The sequence below is a fragment of the Mus pahari genome, chromosome 2 (assembly GCF_900095145.1).
Source record: "Mus pahari chromosome 2, PAHARI_EIJ_v1.1, whole genome shotgun sequence".
Classification (NCBI taxonomy): Eukaryota; Metazoa; Chordata; class Mammalia; order Rodentia; family Muridae; genus Mus; species Mus pahari.
Window position 1 is genome coordinate 157,270,071 of NC_034591.1, and position 20,901 is coordinate 157,290,971.

The 20,901-nt window shown below is 43.4% G+C and overlaps 1 protein-coding gene across 5 annotated transcripts in view; it reads right to left on the reverse strand.

Annotated features, from left to right (window-relative positions):
- Nucleotides 1–20,901, reverse strand: part of Abcc9 (ATP binding cassette subfamily C member 9) — a 114,842-nt gene that overhangs the window by 71,781 nt on the left and 22,160 nt on the right. For all 5 annotated transcript variants that reach the window (XM_029534934.1, XM_029534935.1, XM_021188210.2 and 2 more), the window contains exons 9-15: nt 19,925–20,083; nt 19,047–19,202; nt 16,642–16,776; nt 13,255–13,417; nt 10,618–10,658; nt 9,574–9,716; nt 3,134–3,242 (exon numbers count right to left, since the gene is read on the reverse strand). In XM_029534934.1, the coding sequence (XP_029390794.1) occupies nt 3,134–3,242; nt 9,574–9,716; nt 10,618–10,658; nt 13,255–13,417; nt 16,642–16,776; nt 19,047–19,202; nt 19,925–20,083 (906 nt within the window). The remainder of the gene's footprint in view (nt 1–3,133; nt 3,243–9,573; nt 9,717–10,617; nt 10,659–13,254; nt 13,418–16,641; nt 16,777–19,046; nt 19,203–19,924; nt 20,084–20,901) is intronic.

The following is a 20,901-nucleotide window of genomic DNA, read 5'->3' on the forward strand; positions in this document are numbered from 1 at the left end:
GTTCTTTGAGAGATGGAAGATCATCAAAAGCATGAGAGGCTGGTTTATAATCAAAGATTTGACTTTCTTTTACTTTAAAAATATAAATACACTTGAATGCAATTTTAAAGATTTTATTTTTATTTGTGCACATGTGTATGTGTGTGTGAGTGTGTGCATGTATGTGTGTGTAAATGTGGGTGTTCAGGTAGAAGGGGCGAGAGAGAGAGAGAGAGAGAGAGAGAGAGAGAGAGAGAGAGAGAGAGAGAGATTCCAAGTGATGGCGAACTGTCCCACTTGGGTGCTAGGAATCAAACGCAAACACTATGCAAGAACATCAACTATTTTTATTGACTAAGTTACCTCTCCAACCCAAACAGATTTCCTGTGTGTCCCATACAAGTATCCAACCCATGGCCTCAGCACGATAAGCTCTCTGCTCTGACCTAAAGTAGCCAGCCAGCCACCCAGCCAGCCATGTGTGTTTGCACTTTTGTACGTCTCCACACCAAGCATCCTTTGTAGGCCCTACTGTGACAGTGTAGACAAGCACATATGAGTTATTTCTCAGACAATAATCACACCTGTTCGGTGAAACAACCAGAAAGAAGATAAGCTCAAACACAATACATCTAGAAGTAGTATTTTAGCAGTTTTAACCACAATATGAAGAAAAATTTATCTTAGATGGATTTCTGCAAAGACTCTGAGTTTCACTCAACTCCACTGAGGAGGCTGCTTGGGTACCTTCTGATGAGTCCTGCAAGCAGTGAATGTATTTATGTCTTTTCCTAACGGTTACATAAGTGAGTAATAAATATCATTATTATTATTTATATGATGCATTTTGGAATAACATCTACTGACTTTACTCTTAAGAGGTACGTACATTGCTTTTTAAAGGGTTGCTTCAGAAATTTTCAGACACACCTTCCCTGAAAGTGGTTTATATTCATTAGCTTACTTAGTGTATGTGTTTGTATTTGTGCATGTGGAGACAAGTTATCAAAATCAGGTACTGTCTTTCCACTTATGACTTGAGGCAAGGTCTCTCACAGCACCCGGAGCCGACCAGCTCAGCTAGACTATCTGCCAGCAAAACACAGGGATTCTCCTCTGCCTCCCCAGCCCTGGGGTGGCAAGCACACACTATCACACCCAAATTTACACGTAGATGCCTGGGGTGTAAATGAAGGTCTGCAAGCTTATTCGGCAGTCACTTCACCAAAAGAGCTACCTCCATAACCGACAACAGGTTTCTGCCAGTCTCATTGACATAAAGTGATAGCCTATGTTTCCTAAATTTCCAGCTCCAATTCTGATGTTTCTTCTTGGGTGACAATAAATGTTGTAAAAAACATCAACTGCAAAATACACACCTCTTGATGTCACCCTAGCATTAACTACCTCCTTAAGCAGCTCCGTTTCAGTGAATGACTCCACTGTCTACCCAGCAGTCAGCCAATCAAAAGGCAGCCATCAACAGTCAGCCAATCAAAAGGCAGCCATCAACAGTCAGTCAATCAAAAGGCAGCCATCCTTGAGTCTTCTTTCTTCCTGTTGCCAAGTAATCTTTCAACACATTTTTTATTAACTGAACATAAAAAAGACGCAGAGGGATCTGAAGATGTGCTTAGAATGGATGAGGTCCTGAGTACTCCTTGAATCCTTAAGCAACACATACACCCAGAGAGACAGAGACAGAGAGACAACAGCAGAGATAGAGAAACAGAGACAGACAGACAGACAGACAGACAGACAGACAGACAGACAGACAGACAGACAGACAGAGAGTATACACTAAATTCCATTGGTTCTTCACCATATTCACAACTGCAGCAAAATTCTAACCATAAGCATCACCTCTTGCACGCGTTGCTACAGTAGCCTCTGCTCATCTCCCAGTTCCCCTTTTCAGCCTGCTGACCTCGCTCAGTAACCAAAGTTAACTTTTGAACAATAAGTAAAATTATACTGTGCTTGTAGTCCCAGCATTTGGGATGTGGAGGGAGGGAAAACAGGGATTCAAGGTCTTTTTCAGCTACATCGTTCCAGGCCAGTCTGGGATACATGAGACACTGTCTCCCAAACACAAAATAAACAAAGCAAACATTTCCAATAACCCTTCTACTACATTTCAATAAAATCTAAACCCTTCTCATGTCTACAAACCCCTGGGTCATTATAACTGTGTCTCATTTTTCTTTTTGTCACCAGGCCTTTCTGTTCTTCATATGAACCAAATCAGTCCACCACTCAAGATCTTCATGAGGTAGTCTTCTGAAAAATGCCTTTCCATTCCCCAGTGTCCCTCCAGATGGCACATATCAGTGAGGTTTCAGCCCAAATTCTGGCTCCTCGGAAGTGCCATCGGGCAGATGATCACTCTAATTACAGGCTGCCTTGTATTTGATGCCTTACTTCATTTTTTTCACACAGGAAATGGTCTTGTAATTTCAAACTAATTTATCATTTGATTCCTGCTGCAAGAAAACAAACCATGCTGGGAGAGAGCACTGGTTCAGAGCCACAGCCTAGCTCTCCGCATCAAATACAAGGTAGCCCGTGCGTCTGGAAGCCTGGTGGAGCTGTGACAAGTGGTTACTTTCTACTGCATGGGACACATGTCCTGACAATACTGACTGCCTCCAGACTCTTTGCAGCTACTGAATAGATGTTTGTGGTAAGGACGAGTGAACCTGCAGGTCTAAAAGCGACAAGACTCGGGTTTACACTGTCTCACATTCTTCCTAATCTTATGACTTTGTTCAAGCCCCTGATGCATGCAAAGTCAGCGTATTGAGATGAAAATAAAAGCAGGTAATACACTGCATATGTTAGGCCTATCCATGTCTCAAACTAAAATGTGTACTAGAGCTAAAATGTGTCCTAAGTAGTGGGAAAGAGCAAACAACCACTCAGATCCCTTTTAAATCAGAGGCTCATTTTCTCCTGATTTATAGAGGCAGTGTTTCTATAACTGTATACCAATTTTAGATGTGTGAGGATTAGTTTTGTAAGCGCAAGTAGCCATTTTTCTTCACATAGATTTAGACAAACAAAACTTATAGTTTCTTCTAACTTCACCCATATGAAAACATAATTTGTTTGGACTGTCCTCTGTGTGGCAAAAAGGAATCCAAAAGCCACTTACCACTCCGGTGTGCTTCTTACAGGACTCAAAAGGCAGTGTGCCCTCCCCGGCCCTCCAGCTGTCCTCACCAATCTCATCGCTCAAGAGAAACTCATTCAGCTTTTGAACACTGTGGAAAGCAACCAACAAACACCTTGTCAGGAAGTTCTGTGAGGTAACTGTCCAAGAAGAGCGTTGACTTGATCACTATGTGTCTTCATTACCAACATCTGCTGCCTCTACCTGGAAAACCACAGCAGTAGAGCTGCCTTAAGAAATGGTGTTCTGTCCATCTTGAAGGACAAGTGTTCCTTTTGTATGAGTGCAGGCTGTAGCTGCCATGTGCTCTCGTGTTTTAAAATGTGGGATCTGAAGAAACACCCTCGTCACCTACAAGAATATCCCCGAACACTCTCATTCTGAACCTCTGAACACAAGCCCAAGTGCCAAGACTAGACTCAGGAGTCTGAACCTCTGGGTCTAAAAGTGCCGGGAACACATGGCTATATGCATGCTTGTTCAGTGACTCAAAGGATAAACAGTGATTCATACAGTCTATCCGTGGATCCAATTCTCCATCTCTCCTTTCTAGTACGTGCACAAATCTCACTGAAGTTTTTACGGAGTTCATGAGCCCTAATGTTGCTGAACGTCAAGAAGCCATGAGTCCTCAGCTGTGCTGGGAGTGGAAAGAACTTTCTCTTCTCTACGTAACATCCTGTCCCCCTAGCTTTGTCAACCTGACACACCCTGGAGTTACCTGAGATTGATGTCTCAGTTGACAATCTCCTAGATCAGGCTAACCCGTGGGGGATTGTCTTGATTGTGAGTTGATGTAGAAGGATCTAGCCTACTGTGGGTGACCCACCATTTCCCTTGGCAACTATCCCCAAGCAGAATAAGAAATCCAGCCAAGCATAGCCCCCCAGTTGAGCCAGCAAGCAGCATTCCTCTGGCTGATGCTTCAAGCTCCTGCCTTGACACTCTGCAATGATGGACCAGGATTTAGAATTGTAAGCCAAAAGAAACCTTTTCCTTCCTCTAAGTTGTCTTGAGTCAGAATACTTTATCATGGCAACAGAAATGAAACTAATATAACTCCATTTTGGTGCTTCCACTTACTATGTATAGAGATGGTGCCCAATGCTAAACCTCCGAGCCTCCCCGTTCTCTTCTAGGCCAGCAAGTAGACTGTGAACACCTTTAAAAGTGAAGCTCACTGTGTTCTGGGTCTATCTCAATGTGATTGTTGTGATTCCTCAGGGATGTTGGTGAGAGAACAGTAGGTAATAAATAGTAAAGGCACCCCCTGTTTATATGAGGTCCTCGCAGGAACCACTGAGACAAATAACTATGGGAAAGGCACAAGTCCTGGCCGGAGGTCAAGTCACATCAGCCTTGCTACCAGGGTTCTGCTTTACGCTGCAAAGCTATTAATGTGAGGCGCCTGCTGTGAGGTATAAAATGGCGCCTCTTTGCCTTCCGGCATCTTCCCCATCATCTTCCAGCCACATCCCCTGATAATTCTGGTGTCCGAATCATCTCTCCATCCACATGAACCACTGTTGGTCTCCCAAGTACACTCAGACTTCTAGGGTACTTACCCCTCCCTTCTACAGCCTGCTCCCTCTGATCAACTGCCCTTTCCCTTTCTCCCACTAGTCAAGAGCCACTTGGCCCTTTAGAGTTATGGAGCACAGCCACGCCCTTAGGTCCCCAGGAACGGGACAGCCTCCCTTTTCTTTAAACGAACTGATGGCCATCTCAGGCCACACCATTCGGTGTATAGGGATTCCTTTTGCTTCCTTGCTTCTTGAAGTCCACAGTAAACCCTCTGCTCATGCCCATCAATCTTTCTTCTTTGAAATCACTAAGGCAACTGGTCCACTTGAAGTGTTTATCAGAGAATGTACACCCACCGAAGATGCTTGGGCATTACGTGGTAAAGATGGTGTCCAATGAGTAAAACTGAGATTTGTGCAAAGACCTGCAGGATTTAGGCTGTTCTGGGTCATTTCTATGCACTGTTTGGCTTTTATCACTCTTCAGAATCAGACAATATTATGCTATTCATTTGATAAGCAAGAAAACTGAGCCCCAGATACAACCAGACAACATCACACATAACATTGAACAAGTACTCTACACCTAGAGTTTGAATGTAGGCATGTCTGATACAAATCAGTTTGCTAACCTGCCTTTACCACTGTTAGGTTCAGTCTTTTGCTAATGTCTCATCTGTTCAGATAATTAACAAATGTGCTTACAGTTGTATTTATACACATTCACTTCTCAAATACTACTTTGGTTTTTTAAAAATATTTACTCTGATTTTTACTGTGTGTCTGTTATAGCTGCATGTATGTGAATGTGTACCAGGGAGAACGGAAGAGAGTATCAGATCCCCTGTAGCTGGACTAACTGGAAATGGTGAGCTGTCGGACATGGGTTCTGGGAACCTAACCTGAGTTCTCTAGAAGACCACCATGTGACCTTCACCACTGACCCATCGCTCCAATCCCTCAAACAGGACTTGAAAACCTTGGACAGATGTCACATTAGTGCAGAATAACCAACTGTGTGACCAATAGTCGCCTAGTTTTTCATAGTGATTCTGAAGCCCTGTCAACTGGAACACGGAGACGTGGCCAAAGTATAAGCCTGCCTGATAATAAATATCAATAACTATTTATTTTACAGATGGTGATATGGGAGACTTGCCAAGCAGAAACATCTCCGAGAGGCACACGAAAGGAAAGACAAAATTGTTTTTGTTGTTGTTGTTGTTGCTACTTGGAAAGGAGAGATTTCTTTAATAACAATTTTCCTCCTCTGGCAAATAACATCTTTGGACATAGTTACTGCATTACACACCAAATACCAAATACCTACAAGGAATACTACATATTCAACTCCAGAAGGGAAAACACATAAATTATTTCTATGGAAGTAAAGAAGTAACTTTAGCTTTGTGGAAAAAAAAAAACACTCTTATTCAACTACTTTTTGTTTTTAGGGCAGGATCTCAGGTAGTCCAAGATGGCCTGAATTCAGTATGTAGCAGAGGGTAACCCTGAACTCCTGGTCTTCCGGCCTCTACCTCCCCAGTCCTGGGATTCCGAGGATGTATCACCACCCCTGTTCTTTTTAATAAGAATTTTACTTTTTATTTTAATTTTATGTGTACGGGTGTTTTGGCTGTATGTGCTTCCATGTACTACCTGCGTGCCTGGTAGCTGCAGAGGCCAGAAGAAGGTATTCGGATCCCCTGGAACTGGAGTCAAATTTTAAGTAACAAGTGACTTCTCTTGAGTCTGTTTTGTGGCACTTTGCCCTAAAACTCAAACAGTATGGGTGTGTTGAGGCTATGCCAAGACATCCTGTGCCAAAAAAAAAAAAAAAAAAAAAGAAATTTGCCTCTTCGTCCCACTTTGTTATAAACATAGCAACAGGTGTGTGGCATGTGTCTGTGTGCACATGCTCCACTCTGTGACTGTCACAAGGGCACCTGGTTACTGATCTGAACTGTTTGAAAAGGCAGCGTAGGGCTTAGCCCGGAGCAGGGAACTCCGAGTGGCACCGTGTTTCCTCCGGCAAAGAGCTTCCAAGCTTCTTTGTGCACACCGAGCAGAACTGTGGGAGCTTGCTTCAGCCCATTCTAACCCACCACATTTCTGAATGCACTTAAGAGTCCAGTAAAGAGTGTGTGACTTCTGAGAGCCCTGAAGAGATATTTCAAAATCAGCTGACCGAAGTCTCAGTCTCCAATTATAAACAGGCGGCTCAGCTCACTGCTGGCCAACTGGCATTTGAGACTAGTCACGGGTTCCCAGGCACTGAAGCAAATGCAGAGGCCAGTCCACACTGGGAAAATGCTTGTTTGGGTTCCCAGAACCAGTACTCAGTGGGAAAAAAAAATCTGTCCACTTCTGTTGACCCACCACCTCTGTAGGACCTGCAAATCAACCCAGAACGTTATTTTAGAGAAGAAAGCTTTTAGAAGCACATTCTGTTTGGCCTGGGGCTTGGGGAAGCTGGCCTGGGTCCCTGAAAGTATGCTGGGCTTTATCAGCCTGGCAAATGCCTTTTCCCCAAGAGGGATAAAGTGGGAGGGCTATGATAAATTCACAGAGGGTATTATCCACCTTCCACCTCACTAGGATTTATTAGCAGGATTGTATACTGTGGACTTGAAGAAGAGCCCTTTTATCTTTCTCAAATCAACTTTCAAAGTCCTTTTAATGTTTGGCAAGCTCCTTTCAGAGGCATGCTATGTTGTAAGTTATAGGCTGCTTTTTACTTCGACTACTAGCACAAAGTCGAGTTTCAATTAATTAAGACCGCAACCCTGGAAAGGGTGCCCATTAAATGGAGAAAATGAAAATAAGGACCAAAATAGAAGACTCTGGCCATTTATCAATTTTATCGTCTGAAGCGGCTTTCCTTCCAGAGTGCTGCCTAATTTGGAAGCATGACTTCGGGACTTCAGTCAGTGATCTATGCAAGCCATCCCTAAGGCAGAACAATGAGAGCAAAGAGGAAGGTAGCTGATGCCAGAGGGTCTGAACTCTAAAGTCCAAGAGCTTCCGAACAGTTACTGAGAGCTTGGTTCAGAGAAGACGACTGACGCTCTGTCAGGATACCATCCCCCGACTGGCCCTTTCCAGGATAGAGTCACTTGTGTAGTGAGGTATTGAGCATTTAGTCACTGGCAAGGTCATAGAAACTGCTGCCTACAATCAACAAATCAAGGTATTGAGCATAAAACTCTAGGTTTCTCAGTAACACATGGGCCTTGTGGAAATTATTATTTTGAAGTGTTCTACATTGCTGTCGATGGTAGAGTGCAACCTTAAGTGTTCAAGTTTTCTTCACTGTCAAGGCATGTAGATATTTCTTTCAAAACTCATATATATACAAATATGGCAAAGGCTGTCTGCAGCACACGCTGGGATTCTATAAGCTATATCAAGTTGGCAAAGTGAGAATAAAATACAACTTGGAGAGCGCCTCGTTTATAAGACAGTCTCAGACAGCAGATGGTGGCACAGACAGCACGGTGTGGCTTGTCAACATATTTGTGTCTATGGTACAAAGGAAAGAAATGGGAAGTGGTCACCATCACATAACACATGCTTTGGTAGCCATGCGTCACGGCAAATTATAACCGAGACTGTCTACCCTGGCTGTAAGCATAATTAAAAGAGAAAATGGACAGTTTTCAAGTCTTTCCTTTTTCAATGACTATGAGCTGGGATTTTTTTCTGGCAGATTAAACCACAATCCAAGCAGCCTATTCGGGTGGTTTGGGAATCTCCCATTCCTGCTGGCACACCTATAGACTGGTTCAGCTTCAGTGGGAAACATCATGGTCACATTGATAATCTATTAAATATACATGCAAGCTTTGACCTGTGTCACGTCAATAGAAAGCACCATTACCATCTTCATGGTGAACATTTAAGGTACCCCCATAGTTATCACCATCACTTACAGAAATCTGGCCTAACCCAACCACCAGAGAAGACCACAAAGGCAAACAGAGCTGTTCATTGCCTTGACATTAAACATGTTAGTGGGGGAATAAGACATGATAAGTGTCCGGTAAAAAGCTGATTATTCAGTAAATGTGATTGTTTCTAAAGAGTGGACTGTGGAATAGTTAGTAAGAAGAATCTTTCTCCTGCAGCAGGTGAAAACAAATGTAGAAACCCACAGCCTGGACATTATGCAGAGAACGAGAGATCTTGGAACACAGCCCCAAATGGAATGTGTCCACCAAATCCCTCCCCTCAGGGTTCAGGGGACCCCGGAGGAGAAAGAGGAGGAAGAAGGGCGTAAGAGCCAGAGCAGAGGGAGGACACCACACAAGGGCGGCCTCCACATCAACATGAGCAAAGCTAATATGAACCCGCAGAGACGGAGACAGTGTGCACAGGACCAGCACAGGTCTGCACCAGGCCCTCTGTGTACGTATTAAGTTTCCAGTTTAGTGTTTTATGGGATCCCTGACAGTGCAAATGACTGAGTCTCTTCTTATGCATTTTCTTGGGTTCTTTCCCTTCTGTTGGTTTGTCTTGTCTGAATTCCATGTGATAATTTTTGTTTTTATCTTATTATATTTTATTTTGTTATTTTTAAAAAAAAAGATAATCAAATGAACAAAATGAACAAATGGAAACGGAGCCACTGAGGTAAAGGTGAACAATGGAGCTTTCATTTATACCTACTGGGGGAGGGAAAATCTCTCCAATAATGTGACTTTGGGTATATCAACCACTCCAGAATAGACCTCTTGTGTTCATGGGTAGTTGGCCAACATTTAAGTGACTTCACAGTTTTGTGTGTGTGTGTGTGTGTGTGTGTGTGTGTCTTTTATTTGTTCATAGTTTGGGGCTTTGAAGGAGCGGTGATTTTATTTTCTTTTTCCTGGTTTGGGGGGGAAGGGGGCTGATTCATACCTGATGATGGCTTTGACTGCGAATCTGACCACCGTGGACAGCAGGAAGAGTGGTGTGACGAGGATGTGGAAGAGAGACAGAGAGGCGAAGGCCTCTGCAGGCTTCAGGTTGTTTCCACTGGCATACGCATGTGTCACAAACGTCTGCACACACACAAAAGGGTTTATTTAGTGGTATGCGTGCTGACACTCAACTTGATGAGCCTAGCGAATCCTACTGTGCTGGCAGGTCCATTGAAACCATGAGAAGTCATTAGTTCAGCCCAAACTCATAGCAAGTATGAAATACTAAAACAATACTGGCCATTGGTGAAGGCATAACGATTTGCACCCGATCCTCGTAGTAGACTACAGAGATAGACATATCGGTTTATTTATGGAGTAGGAAAGTGACTTCTATCAAAATACTATGTAGGGAAGAATAAACTGGACAGAGAACTCAGGGTCCACTACATCCAGCCAGATACGTTCCAAGCAAGCCAGACTCCCTATTCTAAGCAAAGAGAATGCCTAGCATCCAAAGGTCTCTACTGTGCATCTGTACTAACACTTCCACATGGGGTCCAATGAAGACCTATTCACACTGGTGAAAACCACGAGGCTGAGTTTGGCATGTTAGTGAGAAACGGGATCATTGAACACGTCCTGGTTTCTAATATGAGCTATTTTGCTATAAGAACGTCTGAGAACCAGGTATGATCAAGGTGAAAACTTCACAACCACTGCTAATTTTAATCCCAGAAGGACATTTGCATACATTTGGGAATAATTTTTATTGTCCTGGCTAGGAGGGGTACTTATATCTAGTAGGGTAGAAGCCAGGGAAACCACTGTTTATACTAACGCTAAGGGTTTCCTATTACAGCAAAGAATTATGCAAACCAAAGTGTCCATGGTGTCATGGCTGAGCAATCCGGACTAGAGCCACTGGAAACTGCGGAGAAGGAAGAGTAACAGGAAGTAACAGCCGCCCACACACTCTGCCGGAAGTCATTCATGCACACTGAGCTCCTTCTATTTCTAAGGTGAAGGAAATGTGTCTTACCGCAAGAACAGCTGCGATGGGAATTGCGGCGTTCATGAAGACTGCGGGAAGAAATCAGATGTGTTACACCACTGACTGCGAAATCATTCTCCCCCTGACCGCGAAACCTTTCTTCCCCCCAACCCCAACCCCATCACTGAACGCAAAACCATTCCCTCCACATCATTGACCTCAGAAGCCATTCTCCCCGCTTAACTTAGTCATCCACTATTACTTTTACTCTCCGTGTAGACAAGAACGGCAGAGCGCAATCAGAGTGCTCTGCCTGGACTTGCCAAAAGTCCCCGGGGGCTTTCTCCTCATCTGTAGTTGTAGGTGCGCACACATACACATTTTAGGCAGAAAGTAATTTTCTTTATTTAGGGATTATGAATTTTTCTTATTAAATGTTCCAAGCAACAGAATTCAGAAAATAATCCTCTAATGGTGCATATCATTAGAATATGTAAAATGTGCATTTTTGAGAGCATTTACAGGTCATATTTCCTTTGGTCTACTGAACTAATTTTAAGTTATGAAAATTTGGTTATTAAAAGATGAAAATGAGAATTTGACATTACTTCATGTTCTGAATCCAACAGGGGTTATTAATTTTCACTTTCCTACCTTTCAATTAATAATTAATTTCCTATATTCCCCCGTCCTTTAAACCACAGTGCAAAGGCAATTCAGAATTTTAAAGGGTTTAGCATAGTGAGTTTTTTCTTTTGTTTTCTTGTTGTTTTGTTTTAAAGAGTGAGTGATACATTTTTAATTTGTGTGTGTGTGTGTGTGTGTGTGTGTGTGCGCGCGCCTGAGTATATGTATGTGTATTATATGCATGCAGTTCCCCAAGGAGGCCAGAAGAGGGCATCAGATCCTCTGAAGCTGCACTTCCAGATTGGTGTGAGCCACCTGATGTGGGTGCTGGGAACTGAACCTAGGTCCTCTTGCAAGAGCCATCTTTTCACTTTGTAGCTGAGGCTGGACTGAAATTTACTATGTAGCACAGGCTGGCTTGAATCTGAAGGCAATCGCTCTACCTTAGGGCCCCAAGGGCTGGGCTATAATTATATACCACAGTGATAATAGTGTTTGGGTCTCAGTAAAACCAGGTGGGTGTTTGTAAGGATTCTCTTTGGAAGCCACAGGATTTTATCAAGTCTGGCACCACTGTTATGTAGACCCGAGACCCTGTGAGTGTGGAGACTTTTTCATGGCATCTAAAATAGAGCACACTCTGCCCTCAGTGATGACTGCAATTGCATTTCAGAATAGTGGTGCACACCATCACAAACATCTAAAGTCATTTACAACTCAAAAGAAAATAATAAACAAACCTCTCTTGTCCTTAAAGATCTTTGGGAACAAAATGATTAACAAATATAATCAAATATGAATGGGTGGCATTTGATTAAGTTCATGTGAATTAAACTAATACAGGCCTGTTATGCTTGTCCTTGAGACCTTAGAGAAATAACAAGCTCAAGGGAGACCATGGAAAACAGGTAAACAGAGGTCAGGTCACAGTTACGACTGGCCATAAAATTAGTCCCTGAACAGACACCCATTAACCCCGCCTCCCGAGTCAGTGCCATTCCACCAAATGATTACAGCCCTCTGCTCCCCTTTTCCATGAACATTCACAGGATTCCTAACTATACTGTACATAAACCCTGTGTTTTCTGGACTCAGGGTCATTTTGCCAGGTGGGCCATCCAAGTTTGAACTTGAAACAATAAAAGATTCTTTTGCGAGTTGCAGCGGGCTTCGCAATTCTTGGGTTCGTCTGGGTTTCCCATGGACTCAGGGCACAACAGTCCAAAGTTCTAGAAAACATTGAGTCTGTACTTAGAGACAGATACACAGCACGTAAACATTCTTGAGAACATACTAGAAAAGCAGGTTGTGTGTCAATAAAGTTTGACTTCTTTCACTTAAAAGATTTTTTCCTCCCTAATTGAGTCTTCAGGCATGTCTGCCATAAGTGCTCTCAAAAATAGATAACCAAACCAAGAGCGCCTGCTTTTAAAAGATTTAGAGATTAAAACAGGCATTAGCATGGTGGTCAAGTCAATTTAAAGAAATAGTTGCCTTTTACTGGGAAGCAGCTGAGTTTCCTGCTGTAACTGATGCACACTTCCCCTGGAGCTCAGACCACCAGGTGAGCCAGGTCAGCAGGTAAAAGCAGTTGCTGCACAAGGCTGGCAACCTGAGTTCCATCCCTGGTATCCACATAAGGTGAGTGGAGTTAACTCACTCCACAAAGTCGTCCTCTGACCTCCACACACATGCCACTAGTGTGCATGTCCACCACACACACACACACACACACACACACACACACACACGTCACTAGTGTACACATCCACACACAATCATCAAAATAGGTAAAAGAAAATTTGAAAAGTAGCAAAGATCTCAGTATATAAAGTATCACAGCCAGAAACATTGTGCAGAGTCAGCTTCAGGTCTCCCAGACCGTAGCCCTGTGCTTGTGCTGGTCTTTATCTTTGGTGTGAAGAGCATCATGTGGTCAGTGGACACTGGGTAAAACTGTATAGACTCAGCTTCCATTGAGGACTCGAGAGTGGCATTGGTTATAAGCCAAACTCAATCCTGTGCACAGTGGTCACTCGGCCTGACAGCAAGACTCACTGGAAAGCGATGTGTAGAGCGCGAAGGTTTTGAGGCTGGAGAGCTCCTTCATTCGTGTCTCCTCCACGCTCTTGCAGAAAATGTGCTCCCAGGCGTACAGCTTAAGGAGCTTGATGCCCTTCAGTATCTCATTTGTCTTCTTCAGCCTCTCAGTGGAATAATCCTAGAAGACAGAGGAGGACATTGCAAGGCAAGATGCAGCACTAAAGCGGCAGGAACCAGAGATGCTCACGCCTTCAACAGGCCTTGGCTCTGACTGGCACAGCCAGGAATCACATGAGAAAATCCCAGGGGTAACTCGGGCTCGCTGTGATGCAATCTCAACTTCACTCATTCTGATGTTTTAGGTCGGCATCCAAAGTAATGGTTTCATCACGGGCTCATCATGCATAAGTGCCATTGTACTGCGTCTCTGCCTGTATATCTCTGTAATGGGTTTCCTCACGGGCTCATCATGCATAAGTGCCATTGTACTGCATCTCTGCCTGTATATCTCTGTCTACCGTGTCTCTGTACCCCCTCCTTCCTCTCCTCCTCACTTCCTCTCTTCCCTCCTGCTGGATCCTGTTCCTCTCCCGACCTATCCCACCTCCTGCTTTCTTACTACATCTGTTCCATTGCCCTCTCTATCCTTTCTCCTTTAAGATACTTTCCTTTCCTGATATAATTCCCTTTTAGTATTGTGACACACACATAAATGCATATATAGACATGTGCATGCATACACAAATATGCACATACATACAAATACACACACACCACCATACACACAGATACATTACACACATACAAGTGAACACAGAAATGGACACACATGCATAAATATTATAGATACACCTACCTGCACAAGCTCATACCTACACACATATACACATTAACATATATACATATGCCACTCACACATGCACGTGGACACACGTGAATACACACAAATGCACACAAAATATAAAATGCTTCTTCAGTTTGTGTTATCCACACCCAGGTCCTAGACACACAGTCTCTGAATCATGCCAACTTTAGTGTGTGTGTTGCCATCCCAATAATACTCTTTGGCTTTAAAATGAAAAAGTGAAGGAGATCTTTCTAGAAACACGCATGCTTCTCTTTCTCTTTCAACACCACCACAGAAGGACTAGTGTGATGGGCTTGAGATAGCCCCTGTTGACAGCACTCTGCCTCAACACCACCACAGAAGGACTGGTGTGACCTGAAGGCATGCACTTTGCTTCCGCTTTGGAGCTGTGAGGGGCCAGTGTGGGATGAGTTCACAGTTTTCCTCAGAGGCTTGTAGTTGAGCCTGAGCCTACTTTCAGCACATTTCTGTTACTTCTTTATAGGTTCTTGTCTAAGGCTAAAAATCAGAGTGACTTCAGAGGAATTTGTAGTGGATTTAATGTTTCCAATTTGATCATTAGTTTAGCTGCCTCCACCAACTCAATAGTATACTAGAACATCCAACGAGGTACAGGAGTCTCCACAACCATCAGAAGACAGAGTGAAGGGCAGACAGAAGAAAGCAAGGTGGCCATCTGGCTGTATTTTATTTGTCATTTTTGTTTCTATGTGGCCTTAAATGCCTATCAAACAATTGCTCGTGAGCAGTGAAATGAAAGACAGATGTTTGACTGGTGCCCTGTCTCCATTTGTGCTGCTGTTCCATGTCTTTCTGTGTTTGAATGCTACAATAAAAGGGGAGGTGGCTCAAAGAACCGTGAAGACAAACACAGACACAAGGAGTCACCTTACCCGAGCAGCAAACAAATAAGAGGGGGGCGGGGGAAATACAATCTGCCACTTGTATAACATAACTTCCTTGTCATAGTAGAAATGTCATCTATGGGAGCACCCCACCTGTGTGTGACATCTGATTTACAAACAGCCTCGCTCACATTCCCACCTGATTGACACACAGCCTCACTCACATTTGATCAAGTTTTGTTTCTAAACACTTGCTGTCAACAACGTTACTGTTTACAAATGGTTGTTTGCAAAAAAACAAAAAAAACAAAAAACAAAAAAAAAACAATGCTTGCTCAACTAAAATGATTTAGTGGTAATAAAATTGATGCAGAATGTGTCAGTAAGTACTGTCTATTCATGACCACGAATACACTCCTTGGGATTCACTGTCACCAATAGGTTTTTAAGCAACCACACATACCATTGGCGGGAATTGAACTTCAGATGCATCGCGCCTGATCTGTGGCTGACTCCTGCTGAATTCATTTCTTCCTGGTCATAACTGACACCCAAGGCTTAAGAGTCATTTTTGACAAGTTTCTTTTTCTTTTAAAAGATCCAAACAGATGTGATGGTGCACACCTCTAATCCCAGCATTGGAGAGGCAGAAGCAAGCAGCTCTCCATGAGTTCAAGGGAAGCCTGATCTACGTTAGTGAATTCCAGGACACCCAGAGCTACACAGTGAGACCTTGTCTCAAAACAAGACAAAAGTTCCAAGTCACCTGTGATTCTCACAGTGAGAGACAAAACCAATCAAGTCTCAAGTTTCCATTCCACCTTTACAAGCTGCTCTTCTGCAGCCAGTACAGAAACCAGTATGGGAGTTCTTCAAAAAGACTCAAGCTATAGGTATCACAGGACCCAACTATACCATCCCTGAATACACACCCAAATGACTCCAACTGAACACATCACAGAGACACTTGCACATTATACCAATACAACATCCATCACAGTAGGTGAGTTTTCCACCAGCAAGGGTATGGATGAGGAAATGTGTGGAGATACACCATAGATGTCATTCCACCAAGAGGAACAAAATTACATTCCTGGCAGGACAATGGGTGCAACTGGAGATTTTCATATTAAGTCAATTAGATTAGACCCGAAGTGACAAATGTCACGTTTTCTGTCATCTGTGAGTCCGAGATTTTACAGAGATGCATAAAATTCATCCATGTGTATGCATGGCATGAAATTAGATGTGAGGCTGTTGGACAGACAACCCTGTGAGGGTTGATGGGAGAGGAAGGAAGCACAGGTGATGCAGACAGAATATATTCAGCATACACTGAATACCTGAGTGAACTTCACTATGTAGGATGATCCGACACCAGACTAAAAGTACACTTGCAGTAATATAAATATAAATGAGCAAGAATATAAATGAGGCCTGGAACGGTAACACTTTAATCCCTGAATTCAGGAGGCAGAGGCAGGCAGAGCTCTGTCAATTTGGGCCAGCCTGATCTACAAAGCCGATTTCAGGCCAGCCAGGCTCAAAGGTTACAGGTTTGGAATAAATGAAATTCGATGGTTTTGAATTTATCCAGATTGAGATGGATTGACCTCTTCTATTATAAAAGTATACAAAGCAAGCCATACGGCTCAATTCCCTAACAGGATTCCCAAGGATGCGACTTACCAGAGTGCTCTTCTGAGCCTCTGCCAGCTTCGTGGCAATGAAGTACTGAATCGGTGCAAGGAGCACTATGACCGCAGCGCCAACCAGTGCACTCAACCCGAGCAAGTTATAGAGCAGGATCACCCCCATTATGATCTAGGACGGAGGAGGGGAACAGGTGAGTGAGCAGGGCTGCAGGAGCGAGGTGGGACAAATGCTGTCATCGAAAATGGACTTTCTTTTTTTTACTCAGTAATCCAATCTTTATTCATTGACTGTTCAGTGTTAGTCTCTTTTTTGTTTTTGTTTTTTTTTAATGTGTTATATTTTATATTTATTTTTATTAGATATTTTCTTTATTTACATTTCAAATGTTATCCCCTTTCCTGATTTCCCTTCTGAAAACTCCCTAGCCCATCCCCCTCCCCCTGCTCACCAACTCACCCACTACAGCTTCCCTGTCCTGGCATTCCCCTACACTGGGGCATAGAACCTTCACAGAACCAAGGGCCTCTCCTCCCATTGATGTCCAACAAGGCCATCCTCTTCTACATATGAGGCTGGAGCCATGGGTCCCTCCATGTATACTCTTTGGTTGGTGGTTTAGTCCCTGGGAGCTCTGGGGGGTACTGGCTAGTTCATATTATTGTTCCTCCTATGGGGCTGCAAACCCCTTCAGCTCCTCCGGTTCTTTCCCTAGCTCCTCCATTGGGGACCTTGTGCTCAGTCCAATGGTTGGCTGCAAGCATCCAAGTATGTAGTTGTCAGGCACTGGCAGAGCCTCTCAGGAGACAGCTATATTAGGCTCCTGTCAGCAAGCACTTGTTGGCATTCACACTAGTGTCTGGGTTTGGTAGCTGTATATGGGATGGATCCCCAGGTGGGGCAGTCTCTGGATGGACATTCTTAATTATCATGCAAAGTTTATCTGGGGGTTAATTCAACTGTGACAGTTGGTTCTGCTAAGACATCTTTGGGACAGGCAAGCAATGTATTTTTAGTATGTTTGTTAATGTGTACAACTATTGCGAGAAGCTGCAGAACAGCCTCCCGGTGTTTCTGGCCTTAAAATGCAGCTCTAAACTTGAAAAAGAAATAGCATCCAGAGGCTGAAAAGGCCATCACCCGCTATGAACTTGATGTTTTAGGTTCTCTTGGACTTGCCCCAACTTTTCAAGTCATAGAAATGAACATGTTGGCAGCATTCCACATGAGCATAGTAGAGCAACTGGGGGCCAACGGCTCACTCCTGGTGACCCCCCAAAAAGCTATGAATAATCAAACTTGTGGAGAAATCTGGGCATGGTGACAAAAAACCTGCAATCCCAGCACTTGGGAGGCTTAGGCAGGAGGATTGCTGTGAGTTCAAGACCAGCTAAGACTGCATAGTCGAACTTTAAACCAAAACAAGCAAACTTAAATAAAACAAACAAATGAAACCAACCATGTTTATAGTCTCCTGGGCTACTTTATTACACAGAGTTTTCTCTTTTTATCAAGTTTTTATTTTTGTTTCTGACACTGGCTTTGAACTTGCTACATAGCCCAAACTGGCTGAACTAGCCAAGGCTGGCTCACTCTTGCTAGCTATTATATTCAAACATTTGTATTTTATGAATTTGAATTTCCACTAAAAACAAACTATAAGCAATATTTATTAGAACTTGAATTTTTATTATTTATACACTTTTAATAAGTGTAGTGTACAGTGTAAGTTTCAGCATAAAGATGAAAAATTTTGAAATAATGAAAAATACCCATGGCAACCCATATTTTTACAGAAAAATAACTGTAACTGCTACTTTGACCATTGTTTACACAGTGGGATGAAAGCCACATCTTTAAAAAAATGTAAAATGCTAGTTTATATAATATATAACTAAATAGCACTGCAGCTCATCACAGTCCAACCATCTGATAAAGGTTGACGTCTTGCAATCTACTGTCAGGTAATGCCATGGGCTGGTTGGAAGTGATCACTATAGATCAGAAATGCTGTCAGAATGGAAGGGTTCAAGCCGGGGTGTGGATCTGGACAGTGATGCTAACAACTGGTGGACTCACAATTGCTGTGAAATGCAAGACCCTGCTTCCAGACGCCTCAGACCTAGTGACTTATTTAAACCCGACAACTTCCACAGCTGTGTCAAGAAAATATGGGTACTATTCACAGGGAGGTTAAAGAATTATCACATAGAGGGGCTCAGCTGCAGTACATGCAAGGGGCACCACACGCATTGGAACATATGCAATATAATCCCACACCCTACTTTTTAACTTTCTAACATCCCTTAGTCTCATATTCCTTGTCTACAAGGGCCTAAGAGCACTAGAGTATTCCAACAGTATAACCTTCCCGGAGCAAAGCATCCTCAACTCTGATTGTTTTTCTCCTGGTACTGAGCATCTTATGTCTATTGATCTACCTGAACAGGCATGGCCCACAGATTGGGACACAGGAACAAGAACCACATGAGCTGATTGGTTTCTATGGCAACCAAGTTGTTGATCTGTCCCAGGGTCATCTCGCCCATGGATAGGTTAGAAGTCGAGAGCCGAAGGATTTTATTGTATATCATAGCCTATAAGGAGAAGGGGGAAAGATGAAGGCCAGTCTGCAAACTCGCAATACTAATCAATTAATAGTGTCTGACTAATAATTGAGATGGTAATTATTAATTTTTTGAAAATATACAAGTTTCTCTACCTTCTCAAAAGTAATTGTAATATTAAATATGAGCTTGTGTTTTCTAGAATTATAACGTACACCCATCTTTAAGCATATAGTCATGGTGATGGTAGATGCAAATTTTTTAAAGTATCTTTCTTACTGTGTTATTTTGAAAGTCCCCTACACATTAATCCATGTTTGTCTCATTAAGTAGAAGTTACAGATCTGAAAGCCAAAAGGGGATATGAGAAGGAAGGGAGGGGGAGGTCCAAAGACAGGATAACAGAAAGGTGATTGAATATATGCGACCCAAAAACAGAAGGAGGGAGGACAATATACAGGGGAGGAAGGAGGAGAGAAGGGGAGGAGGAGGGGGAGGGAGAGAGGAGTGGGAGAGGAGGAGAGGGAAGGGAGGGGAAAGACAAAAATAATGTATAACAGAATGTATGTATGAAAATGTCGCAAAGTCCACTATTTTAAGTGGTAATTTTTAAAGTAGATCCTAGAAGCTCATGGCTATCGTATTAAAATGAACACAGCGAGGAGTCTGGGCATTCCCTGGCTGGCTAGTGTGCGTATCAATACACAGTGCATGTCACGCATAAGACACAAAGGTTCCCATGTTCTGCATACCAGCAGAGCCCCTCGGAGGTTGATGCCAGTCTCTATGGTCACGTAGTAGGAAGCCTGCAGAAATGTCCTCTGTAGGATAAGGGCCAGGAAGAGCAGGACAGCCAGCACATGGGCGTTTTCCAGAAATTCCTTCGATGAGATGGTCTCTGGAAACATTTCCTAAAAGGGAGAAAGGAAACAAATCCAAGCCAGTCTTCCCATCTGCCAGATGTTCAGCTGCATTTATTCACGTATACATGACTCTCAACTTAAAACTCAGTGCTCTCAAGATGCAGGCATCCATCTGCCTTGGGATGGGGGCTCTCATTGGCCTGGAGCTCCCTAGTCAGGCTCTCCGGGCTGGTGGGTGAGCCCCAGGGGCCTTCCTGTCCCCACTTCCCCTGTGCTGGGATGGCAATTATAAGTCACCCTGGGTTTATGGACAGGGATAAATTTCCCAGGTTCTATGTATCTTGATTCACATGAATGAAACAAATTTTATTTATCATTTTATTTATCTCACCCTTGTGTCACTTCCAGGGAGAAAATATGACTTGTGAAAAATTGTCTCAGTAGGAAACTGACTAAGTCCACAGGGATATAAAGCATTGGTTCAGCTTTCTGCACAACAGTAGCAGTCACTAACAGTGAACATAACAGTGGCAATATTAAGGACATTCTTCATTTTTTATTACTGAAATTTAGTGCTGTAAAGGAGTATATAGAACAAACAGGCTTTGTAGTTCTGATGCTGTCATAGTGGTCTCCTCCCCCCTCCTCCCTCTCTTCCTTTTTCTCCTCCTCCTCACCCTCCTCCTCACTCCTCTTCATCCCCCTCCTCTCTCTCCTTCTCTTCCTCTTCCTCCCTTCCTCCCCTCCCCCTCCTCCTCCCCTTCCTCCCCCTCCCCCTCCTCCTCACCTTACCCACTCCCACTTCCTGGCCCAGGCATTCCCCTATACTGGGGCCTAGAACCTTCACAGGACCAAGGGCCTACTTG